Here is an 11986-nt window from a genome sequence, read left to right as displayed (position 1 = left end):
ACATTGTTTAACTTGATGTCCATGTACAAGATTTTCAACTATATGTCATATCATAATTTCATAAAAAATAAATCCAATCTGAGATAATTAAGGATAAATTTTTAACTCCATAGTTTTACTATCCAATTTTTTAAAATGACTAAAATATGACCAAATTTCAAGATATTTTTCGTGTGTAAATTATACCCTCAAATGAGGCACGTTAAGACTATACCCTATTAAGTAAGGAGCTACAACGAACCTAAGTCAATTTATTTCTGTAGAGATCGAAAAAGAGAATTTATTGCCATCATTTATAAAAGCAACAGCCCCAGTCAGTCTGAATATAATCAGAAATTATTTCTGTACAATCTGTACTAAATGCCAGGGACCCTAAACCAATTTAATTTAAATAATACTCCATATATATTCCACCTCATTAAAATTATCGGTTTAAATTAAATAAACAAGCAACGCAAAAATATACACTTGCATTATTTATCAAAAATCAAATTAGGATAATTAGAAATATGGTTTGTGATTAATAATAATCAATCAAGGGTTATAGAAATGGCCTTGGCATCTGCACTTCCATCCGACCGGCTTGTAATTGGAGTACCTGTTTTCATCGCCGCCGATCCGACTCGGAGAGACTCGGCCGCGGCTCGGCGTCGTCGGCACCTGCACCGCCATGCACGGGTGGCACAAGTTGCACCTGTTTTGGCAGCTCGGCGGCGTCGATCCCAATCTCGCCTTCTCCTCCGCCACAAAGTTGCCCTAGAAATTGAATCGATTAAAATGCATATTTGCAGAAAGAGAGAGAAAAATTAGGAGAGAGAGAGAGAGAGATTGAGACCGAAGAAGAGGAAGGATTGATGAGGAGAAAGAAGGCGACAGTAAAGGCGAAGGAAATTAATGGAGAATTGGAGGTGGAGGCGATGATGAACATGCTTGCATTGTTTTCAAATAGCAGAGTATTTGAGCAATTAAAGCTATGAAAGAGGGGAAAATGATCAATCGCAGTCTACGTACTCTTTCGATATAAATAGGGTTGGGGGGATTTTTGCACATTGGTCCCTTTACTTTTAAGCTTTTCCAATTTCGGTACGGGTCGGGTCTAGCCACGAAAATCGAACTGATTCGGATATCGGCTATTGTCTCAATGAGCTTTTTTTTTTAAATATGATCAATGGTGGTTTTTCATTTAGTTGTTCGAGTTGACACTCAAAGATTTGATTTCGACTAGAAGCAGATGAGATGTGTCGTATCGACTTTAATTCCCATGTAGAAGAAGAATTAGTTAAACTATGCGCAAAAATATTTAATCTTTAACTTTAAATTTTATTGATGAGTAAATATTTTAGTAGGTAATCAAATTATTGTAATTAAGGAGCTTGAGAGGTTAGACTGGCCTTAATTCTTGAAACCCAAACCTAGCTTATTAAGACATTTATAAATAGGTGGAGGAAGAGAGAACGATAAGAACATGCTTTCTTATACACAGAAACGTGCTTCCCTTATTTTTTTAGTCCTAAATTATTGGCAGATTATTATCCACGCGATAAGCGAAAACGATATTTGAGTAAACTGAAGATTCAAACATTAGATTTAAGATGATTTTACTACATGTGGAGACGAGTAAATCATCATCGAATTTTTTGAGATTCAGCCATATTTTGTTCCATATATAATAACGTAATAAATGTGTAATATGAATTGAACTTAATGATGTGCATGCAAATGAAATGTGTTTTACTCTAGGAATAATTGTCGAATGCATGTAAAATAAAATTTCAAGTAACTATTTAACCTCTTATTAATTGATTACCACGTTTTAAAAACAAAAATTTACTCTAGATGATTTTTTAATATCGGAATTTCACTATGGGCCTAACAGCCCATTTTGGCGAAGGTTAAAATTGGGTTGTTCGTTTGTAGATACATGAGTCCACTCCACCTTGGATTAGCATTTTACTTTGGAGTTTTAAGATCATTGAACACATTTTTTTATGTCCATACTTCACATATTAAGGATAATCTAGAATAAAATAGTACTATATTCAAACTTATTTAATATTATTGCTCTAAATACAAACCAAATTCAAACTAGAGTATAATGCACGATTACGAATTTCCAACAAGTACTACTATTATCAATGGCATACAACTTCGAAATATAATACTATTCCCTCATGTCGCTATAATGAATTTTAGTTATTTTAGTTATTTTACGTCTATAGCTATATATCGTACAAACTAACCAATTCTAACTGAATAATCATCCTGACTAGACACAATAGTAAAAAGACAAAATAAAGAACTAAACAACCACATCTGCTCAACCAAACAAAGGCCTAAAGCAAACAAAAAGTATACCGACAAAAGTAGGCACGACAAACAAACGACAAATAGTGGATAAACCAACAACATACAAAATATTATATCATCGCAATAAGTTTCCGGGTTTTTTTTCGTATCATTGATCTATGTCTCTAGTTACTATACATTTAATTCCACCATATCCAAACAACGCCGCAATTTCTTCGAAAAAGTAACCTAAAAAGGATCCAATAACCATAAATAACAAGGAAAAAGAAAATCAAGAGAACAGACTTACAATGCGCCAATCGACAATAGCTACATATTTTAAAGTGAAGAGGATTTAAGTCATTTAACCAATTTACCATAACAATGCCTAAGATAAAAACATGGTTATATTTGAAAGTGGTCCATATAATATAGTACTAATTAAATAATACTTGAAAACTATCATTATAGATAGTTTTAACTATAGATTGTTTTTTTTACTTGCTCACCTACTTAAAATATGATTTAAGCCTTTATTTTATCGAAAAATAAAACAATACATTAGAAAAACAAAACTAAGTAGTTCCATATCCATCATTTGAAAGATGGATAGATTAGTAAGGATGATTTAGTAATGAAATTAGTATTTAAGCGACTGTAAATAATTCCAAAATATATAATACTGTATATTTTTTTCAAAACACTCTTACTCGGTTTATAACAGTAACAGACACTAAATTTACTACAAGTTCCCATTCTACACCATTTTCCTGAACCATCCAAATAAAAAGTAACGTCTGATTTCGTCTATAAAAATTGGTATATACTCATATAGTACTATTTACAAATAATAACTTATAATTTTTAATTCAACCAAAATATTCTTCATATGAATATTACTTTTCATTGAAGCAACGCACTAACACCAGTTCATCACCTTCTAAAATAAATAGAAAAGAGGAATAATGTAAATATATCATCCCTCTTCCGAGTAAATAAATAATAAAAATGCTTGAGCATTAAATAAAACCATTAATTTCTTAATCTTCTACTTTTGACAAAGTAATACTACTTATTTCATGTCTACTTATATTTATGAGTATTATACATTCTTCATCAAAGTCAAATAGCCAATTTGCCATCTTTGAAAATAAGTATCAACTGATTATTACTACTCTTATTTATTGCAATTCACAAAATATCAGAAAATTTAAGAAAGAGATTTCTAGAGACAGAAAAAGAGAAACTTAGGTATTAGTTAAGTACATGTAATTATTACTAGTACTATTATTTATTGAAATTTCTTATTTTTGACATTTAAGTGTTTGAATTGGTGAAAGTAAGTAGCATACAAATCTAACAAAATCTAACTAATAATCATCGTAATTATAGAAAATAAAAAAACAAAATAAAGAAATAAACAACCACACCAGCTCAATCAACGCAAATGCTGAAAGAGGATCAAAAGTACATCGACAAAACTAGTCACGACAAACAAACCAAACGACAAATAAAGCATAAACCAACAACATACAAAATCTCACATCTCCACAATAAATTTTCCCATTTTATTTGTTGTTAGTGGATCCACATCTTCAGTTAGTATTAACCAAAAACGACAAATAACGCATAAACAAACAATATACATAATCTCTTATCATCGCAATAAACTTTCGGGTTATATTTATTGTCGGATTCACGTCTTCAGTAAGCATGCATTTAATTCTAATTCTAACATATCCAAACAGCGTCGCAATTTTCACGAATAAAACAATCAAATAAATATCTAATAATCACAAACGACAAAAAATAAAAAATGTAGATATTAAAACGAAGATGATTTAACCCATTTACCATAAATATAATTAATAATATTACTTTAAAAAACTATCATAATACATAGTAGATCATTTTAACAATATATTAGAAAAACAAAACTAAGTGGTTCCATATCCATCATTTGAAATATGGATGGACTAGTAAGGATGATTTACTAATGAAATTAGTTACTATAGATAAATTATTTTCTTTAAAACACTCTTACTCGGTTTGTAACAAACACTACTTTACTCTAATTTCCCATTCCACACCATTTTCCTGATTCATCCAAATCTATATATAAAGTAGCATCGGATTTCGTCAACAAAAAGTGATGTACTCTTTCTACTAGTAACCTATAATTGTTAATTCAATTAATTCTTTTTATGAATATTATTCTTTTTATAAATATATCATCCCTCTTCAGAATGAATAAATAATAAAAAGGTAAAAATGCTTGAGCATGAAATAAAATTATAAAAGCATCATTTTTTATTCTTCTAGACTTCTACTTTATCAGATTTTACCAAAGTACTTATTTTATCTCATGATCTCATGTCATCTCCTTTTATGAGTATATACTTTTCATTAAATTCAATTTGCCATTTTTCAAAAGAGGCAAACTTATTATGCCTATTTATTAGTCACAAATTTACGTCACAAAAATATCCGAAATTAGGGGTAAATACATATCTCATACAAAATGTTTCACATCTGTTTTATATTAGTACAAAAAGTTTGAAGTTTACATAATCATACAAAATATTTCACTTGTGTTTCAATTCAATACATTCCGTTACATGTGTTTAAACGATGTTAACTTTTCACTTATGTGACGTACAAACCATAAAACAATGATGAAATTTTTTGTACTAATATGAAACAATGATAAAATTTTTTGTGCTATCATGAAACATTTTGTACTTCACATAGACAAAGAGTTAACGATATCCAAACAAAAATAACGGAATGTATAAAATTGAAACACGAGTAAAATATTTTGTAAGATTTAGGTAAACTTCAAACTTTTTGTGCTAATATAAAAAAAATGAGAAACATTTTGTATATGTAACGTAATTATCCCCAAATTAAGAGAGAGATTTCTAGAGAGAGAAGCTTAGTTACTACCTATATCGAATCTGCTTTTGTTTGTATTCATTTGTTTTTGCTGTGTTGCTTTCCTTCTCCCTCCCTCCCTCCTCTCCTCTCCTCTCCTCTCCTCTCCTCTCCTCCTTCAATTTCGTGGATAAACCAAACCGCATGCTTTCATAGATCCAGATTGTGCTCAATCGCTTCCTATTACAAGGTAAATTAATCATCTTTTTGTGTCTAGTTAAACGTAATTGTAACAAGGCTGCCAAGATTTGAGCTTTCCCACCTGCGCAGCAAATTAAGGTCATTTATTTTTCTGGAAAATTATAAATTTCTGATTTTGGATTTTCGATCCATTTCCTGAAAATTGTTGAGGCCATCTGATGATGTGGGGGCAGCTACTTTTCTTCCCTAATTTGATGTGTGCTGTTTTGATTCATATTGGGATTTATCAGTTTTGTTTTTTCTTGCAAATTTGGGAGCTGGATTTGGACTCTGATGTCCTTGTATTGATCATCGCTTCTGTTCCGTTTTCCGTTTAAATCTTGGGCTTTGCATTTATTGTGTACTATTATTATTCCTTACCTGCTGCTGCACCATTCAGTAGACCTGGTCCCTTCATCTAGTGGTCTTTATCATTTCTTCCATGAATTCAATTGGAAAATTCTAGTACGTGATTTTCAGCTTGCTGCTTGATTAGAACTCTTGTTGAGTCTCTCCTAGAAAAAAAGAATGAAGGGAAAGAGAGTCAGACTTGTGGTTATTTAATAATGCTTCTTTATCAATTAATTGTCTTGTTTCACAACATTTCTCATCTTGCATTTCCTTATGTTGTCTGTGGTTCATTTGAATTAATTGTATTGTTAGGAACATTTCCTTTGAATTGATCTAGATTATATTGCAAAGTCTTGATTTTATGCAGTTTGTGTAGAGGGTTGAGATAAAATGGACGAGGCATGTGATTTTCCGAAATGGGACGAACTGATACCGGATGCACTTGGGCTGATATTCAAGAATCTGTCTCTTGTTGAGCTGCTAACTGTGGTGCCAAGAGTCTGCAAGTCTTGGGGAAAAGCAGTGTCTGGGCCGTATTGTTGGCAAGAGATAGACATTGTTGAGTGGAGCAGGACTCATGAGCGTGAAGTCGTTGAACGGCTGCTTCAGTTGCTCGTTTCTAGAAGCTGTGGCTCGCTCAGGAAGCTCAGCGTCTCTGGTGTTGCCAGTGACCAAAGCATTTTCTTCATAGTTAATCAGTAAGTATTAGTCGTGCTTTCTTCGAATCTTTTTTTTTGTTTGAGTAATGTACTTATAATTTTCTCGTAATAAGGTAAAAATGCAGTGGGAATAAATGGATGATGCCAAATTTGTGCATTGTGATTTGATTTGGTGTTTGTTCGTGTCATCCATTAAAGTTTGGTATTTTGCATAGATTGCAGCTCTTGCAATGTTATTAGATGTATTAAGTGGGGGATATGCTTAAGTAGAATAGTTCTAATACCATAAGCGCTCGTTCGCTAGGCAGTATGTGATGTTTGATTAGGATGTCTTTTAGCACATATGGTATCAATATCATGTTGCATAATGTGTACAATATTGTCTTGTCACATTATTCGTCATATTATACCTTTTCAGAATTGTCTTATATGATTCACCTTGGTTTCAAGTGCTCGATCTCTAAAAACGTTGCAACTGCCCGGAAGCCACATGAACAATTCAGTAATGGAGATGGCTGCTGCAAAGCTATCATGTCTGACTTTCCTCGATTTGAGTTACTGCGTCAACATAGGTGCTCAAGCCCTGGAAGCAGTCGGGAAGCACTGTAAATACCTCACCACTTTGCGAAGGGTAATGCATCCGCTGGAGGTGATCGACAAGCTTTCCCAAGACGATGAAGGCCTAGCCATCGCTGCCACAATGCCAAAACTGAAGCATCTAGAGATTGCCTACTTGCTCGTCGAAACATCAAGCGTAGTCAAGATTATCGAAAACTGCAAAGAGCTCGAGTTGCTGGATATACGAGGATGCTGGCAGGTGAAGCTGGATGAAAAGTTGGTGAAGAGATTCCCTAATCTGAAGATTGTTGGACCCCTTGTTGTGGATTTCTATGATATGAATGGCTGGGATAATTGTTCAGATAACTCGAGTTCTTCCGGGTACCTGCCTTGGGACTTTGCAGACGACGTGGATGATGAGTACAACGAGATGATGGAGAACGATTTCTGGGAAGACGAACTCCCTGTAGAGGACATTGGGATGTGGTTTTACTATGACGTTAACGATGCAGATATTGGTTATGATTGGCCTCAGTCTCCTTAAGTTGGTATCTGCATCTTCTGCTTTGTGAGATACATGTCATGTTAGTCTGCCAGCTTTGAATGTGTGTGCTTTGTAATACATCTAACTGTGTGAGCTTTGCAAGGTATAAATGTGTAAGGAACTATTTGGCCATTCAGTTGCTAATTCCTACTGCTTTTCTGCAATAATCAAATCAATAATATTGACTACTATGAAAATTTGATGCTGCATTTCATTAAGCTTGTGACATACACACATGGTTCTCTCCTCCAACAAATTTATATTGATGAAATGTTACAACAAACATACTAAACATAGGGCTATTAGCTCCCTATGTCCAGTTATAACAACATGAACTCATCAATTTTCTTTCGACTGTCAAAAAAACCAAACCACAGATTCAGACGAGGCTCTGGGCGTTTATTGGCTCGCGTTCGCAACATCCAGAGTCTCGAGTTTGTTGCCTATTTCTGTGTTTTGTTCGCCGTCCATTGATGATGAGTTTGAAGCCTCTGGTTTGTTCGGGCTGATAGTTTGTGTCGGTTTGCTATTCAACAGATGCCTAGCTTTTCCAGTAGCAAGGATGAGGTTCAGCACTTTCTCTTGTTGTTCCTAAATGAAATTCAGGATTGAAATGAAAATGAATAGTGATAAGTTTCAAAGATATCATTGTAGCACAAGCAGAGATGGTAAATATGAGTCTTATAGATTTGCAGTACCTGCATAGCTAGCAGAACAGTGTGAATCTCCCCGAGTTCCTTCTCCAAAACGTCTTCACGTGCTGCCAATGCTCGAGTGACCTCAGAGTTCTTCCGTGCCAACGCTGCAGTCTGAGATTGAAAACGGAAAGGAGAAGAAAAAGCAGAAGTTAGAAACTTCCAGAGTCCATCAAAGCACAAGCAATGCTGCTAAACCACTCCACACGATCCAGAAAATGGTGTACGTTATGAGCAGTTGAGCACCTCATATAAATATGAAAACGGAAAGTTGCTGGGGCTTTTTAATAGAGGTGAAAGGCATCACGAAACATGTTCTAATCAACCCATCTTAAATAGTTTAGGATCCTATTATGCTTTTCATACTCTAAGGCTGATTGAACAAAATCATTGTAAGCTTCTTATTCCAACACAGACTTCATAGCACTAAATTAGACTTTTCCAGTCAGTAATCCGACTCCCAAAATGACCAAGAACCAATAAGATTTGTTCAACAACCAGCATCTACTCCAACATTCGCTTCCCTACCGTTCGATCCCTAACAAGAAACAGCAGTGGCCTGTATCAATTTTGCAATTTTGAATGATGAATATATGAAGTACTCATGTCAAACTTGAAAGCATGTCCTACAACCTCAAGGCTGTATCCTTCTTGATTCTTTTTAAGAAAATTCACAATTCTCTTTTACATATAAAGAGAAGAAAGAGCATGGGCATTGAGCAACAACAAGGGCATTGAGAAACCATTGATCAAACCCTCTCCTCCTACAAAAACTAGGCCTACGCCAGACCTATACGCCATAAACTATACGAAAAAACACCAACGAGCAACATGCCTTTGTGTATCCTCAATCCTCACCCTAAACACACTAAAACTGATCATTCAATTTCCTTTTTTTTCCAATCCTTATATCATCCAATCTCTCATACAGTCATATACATATAGCAACTAAGCAATACCCAATTCAACACAAGATACTAATCATTTCACAAAATGCAAGCTATTAAGAAACGAAAACTTCACCATATCTATAAATAAACACATAAATCTCATCCAAATTCACCTAAAACAAAATATCGACAAGAAACACACAACCAACATCACCTCAAAGATCGGTTCTTTCAGAGATTTCCGGGCGGCCCGAACCCGAACATCGAGCTTCTCTAGCTGCCTCGACAGAAACCGAATGAGGGACGCCGAGCTGCGCAAATCCTCCTCCAATTTCTCCACTCTCCTCAACAAATTAGCCCCCTTCGAGAACCCGGGCCCGCACACCCTCCGCCACTGCCGCCGCCGTATCACCGCCCCAACCACGACGCTCGCCACCAACACCACACACTGCCACACAAAAACCTTGCTCCCAAACCACCCAAGAACCGCCCCCTTTTGCAATCCGAAGCTCACCGCTGCATACAACGAGACCGCAGCCGAGATAGTTAGGCTCAAGAATTCAAGATTGCAGAGAAGATCGTCGAAATTGAAAGTGCTGGAGCCGGCGCCCTTGCTGCCGTCAATTTGGAGGTCGCCGAAAGAGGCGGTTGCCTTTCTGAGGGGGGAAACGCGGGATTGGCATGTCAAGAAGGCGTAATTGGGGAGATGGGGTCGTGAATTTAGGGGTTGAAATGGCGAAATTGGGGGTTTTGGGAAATGAGTCGGTGAGAAAGGGATTAGGGAAGAGATTGGGTTCTTGTTTGTGAAGATGGTGCGAAAAGAGACTGCCATTTTTTTCTCTCTCTGGTTGCGATTAGGGATTAATCATCCATGCTTCTCAAAAATTGGGAATTGTTGCTTAATTGAACAGTAAATCGTTTACTATGTAGAAAAGCAAACTGCTTAAATCTTGGTGAGGGACACAGTGGAGAAGACGAGAAGAAGAGGCATTTGTCTAATTTCACATGAAACTAATATATTACTAAAATTGCATTCGTTCAAGCTATTTAATAATTTACATACTACTCCCTCCATCTCCCAAATATTATCATATTTTGACCGGACACAGATTTTAAGAGAGTATTTTTCTAAAGTTAGTGGAATATGAGTCATAAGAATAATTAGTGGAATATGAAGTCCACTACCAAAAATGATAAAAAGTGAAATGTGACAAATATTGTGGGACAGACGCAAATAGAAAAATGGGACAAACTTTCAAAGACGAAGAGAGTAATAATTAAAACTTCAAATATCCACTATCCACAATATATTGCTCCATCCGTCCCATTAAAGATGACCCACTTTCCTTCTTGGTTTGTCCCAACCAAGATGACTCATTACTACAAATGGAAACATCTTTATCTCTACTTTATTTTCTCTCTCTTACTTTACTATCTCCACTTAATACACAAAATAAATTTGCATAAATTCTCTTGCCACCCAAGGAATGGGTCATCTTCATTAGATTGAGGGAGTAATTAAAATCATGTTTCATTAATCCTTGGATGGGGATCCTCTACAGTGCATTTCAGCACGCAGCCCTGCTGCTCCACACAAAGAAATAAAATAAATTAAATAAATATATATTATTTTAATAGTTTGTAGGGGTTGTTGTGCTGAAATGCACAGCAGAGGATCCCACCACTTAATCCTTCTCCATCATCCAGACCATCATGAATGAAATTAATTCAAATTCTTACCATTTTGGTCGATGTAAAGCGAATGAATGAAATTCTTACCTTTGGAATTTGGTCAATGTAAGATACAATTTTGATCATCAACTCACAGGTATTTCAAGCGTCTTCCCGGTGTTGAATTCTTGCTTTCGCCCATGAATCAACAAATGGCGACGCAACACTGATGATGGTTGGCACCACCATGGTTAGCACAAGCTCCATGGTGGCTTTACCCACTTTGATCGATGGGCTGATTACAAGTACCAGAAGCAATAGGGCAATGATAAACCCCACGAGCATCCCCGCTTGACAACCCCATCTTACTCATTGATAAAACACCATGCCCTCCTTCAACCCCGACAGCGCTTGGGAAGCCAGATTACTTGCTTCGGTGACTTTCTCCATTAGATGATCAGTAAGATTGCCGGAAAGGACTCCCTCGCGGATGCTTAGAAGAACACTCGTAACAGCTACTGCGGCACATGAATATATCTACAAGTCGTTGACGCTATCGTTGCGACTGTGATCCTCCAGAAGGCTCTCTTTACCCACTTTGATCGCGGGGCTGATATAAAATATCAGAAGCAACAGGGCTATAACAAACCCCAAGAACATCCCTGCTTGACAACCCCATCTTACCCCTTGACAAAACAATATCTCCTTCTCTAAATCCACATGTAGAATCATCATTAGGACCATCATACTTGCTGACCATCGATGAACTGATCTGATTAACCAACCAAAGTTCGCTTTCGTCATTATGTATTGAACAGAGGCAAAAGCTTCAGTAACGGTCAGACGATAGTAAAAAGTCATAGCAAACCCTGTAGCTACTTGTACTAAAAAACAAGTAAGAGTAATTCCCCCTAAACAATAAAATATATTGACATGGGGAGGAACATATTTACTAGTTATATCATCCGTAATCGCCTGAATCTCGAGACGTTCTTCGAACCAATCATAGACTTATTGAGATAGGCGAAACCCCCCCTCAGAACCGTATATGAGACTTTCATCTCGTACAGCTCAAGCAAAAACACCTAATAAAAAAAAGAATAGTCAGATATGGAATAGAAAGTTTGAAACTTCGACAGATTCCTTGCATTGCCTACTTTCTCCATCAGCTGATCAGTCAGATTACCGGAAAGAATTCCCTCGTAACAACTACTGCGA

General features: G+C 35.9%; 2 protein-coding genes and 1 long non-coding RNA gene across 5 annotated transcripts; 1 reads left to right on the top strand and 2 right to left on the bottom strand.

The window, feature by feature from the left end:
* Window positions 1-406: 406 nt before the first annotated feature.
* Window positions 407-982, bottom strand: LOC121786495. Its single transcript, XR_006047206.1, has 2 exons — window positions 836-982; window positions 407-756 (listed from the first exon to the last, which is right to left on the bottom strand). It is a non-coding gene; the product is annotated as an uncharacterized LOC121786495 (long non-coding RNA).
* A 4234-nt stretch (window positions 983-5216) lies between these two features.
* LOC121787527 (F-box protein FBW2-like) lies at window positions 5217-7709 on the top strand. Of its 3 annotated transcripts, none has more exons than XM_042186281.1 (3): window positions 5217-5410; window positions 6119-6449; window positions 6861-7709. In XM_042186281.1, exons 2-3 carry the CDS (start codon window positions 6142-6144, stop codon window positions 7510-7512), a joined length of 960 nt encoding a protein of 319 aa, XP_042042215.1. In that variant the 5' UTR covers window positions 5217-5410; window positions 6119-6141; the 3' UTR covers window positions 7513-7709. The 3 variants fall into 3 exon arrangements, with proteins under 3 accessions (XP_042042215.1, XP_042042216.1, XP_042042214.1); XM_042186282.1 differs by having other exon boundaries at window positions 6103-6449; XM_042186280.1 differs by having other exon boundaries at window positions 5218-5410; window positions 6128-6449.
* LOC121787528 lies at window positions 7699-10096 on the bottom strand. The gene is made up of 3 exons (XM_042186284.1): window positions 9312-10096; window positions 8211-8321; window positions 7699-8103 (listed from the first exon to the last, which is right to left on the bottom strand). The coding sequence occupies exons 1-3, from the start codon at window positions 9927-9929 to the stop codon at window positions 7912-7914; spliced, it is 921 nt and encodes a 306-aa protein (XP_042042218.1). The 5' UTR covers window positions 9930-10096; the 3' UTR covers window positions 7699-7911.
* Window positions 10097-11986: the final 1890 nt, after the last annotated feature.

The sequence above is a fragment of the Salvia splendens genome, chromosome 22 (assembly GCF_004379255.2).
Source record: "Salvia splendens isolate huo1 chromosome 22, SspV2, whole genome shotgun sequence".
Taxonomy (NCBI): Eukaryota; Viridiplantae; Streptophyta; class Magnoliopsida; order Lamiales; family Lamiaceae; genus Salvia; species Salvia splendens.
Note: the sequence above shows the minus strand (reverse complement) of the source record. Positions and strands in the feature narration are given on the sequence as shown.

What these genes read in the sequence shown, in the direction of transcription:
- LOC121787527 (XM_042186281.1), top strand. Translation starts at nt 6,142, where the DNA reads ATGGACGAGGCATGTGATTTTCCGAAATGGGACGAACTGATACCGGAT. An exon ending in ATTTTCTTCATAGTTAATCA is followed by an intron (nt 6,450 to 6,860) that starts GTAAGTATTAGT and finishes CTTGGTTTCAAG; the next exon opens with TGCTCGATCTCTAAAAACGT.
- LOC121787528 (XM_042186284.1), bottom strand. Translation starts at nt 9,929, where the DNA reads ATGGCAGTCTCTTTTCGCACCATCTTCACAAACAAGAACCCAATCTCT. An exon ending in TGAAAGAACCGATCTTTGAG is followed by an intron (nt 8,322 to 9,311) that starts GTGATGTTGGTT and finishes TTTCAATCTCAG; the next exon opens with ACTGCAGCGTTGGCACGGAA. An exon ending in CTGTTCTGCTAGCTATGCAG is followed by an intron (nt 8,104 to 8,210) that starts GTACTGCAAATC and finishes AATTTCATTTAG; the next exon opens with GAACAACAAGAGAAAGTGCT.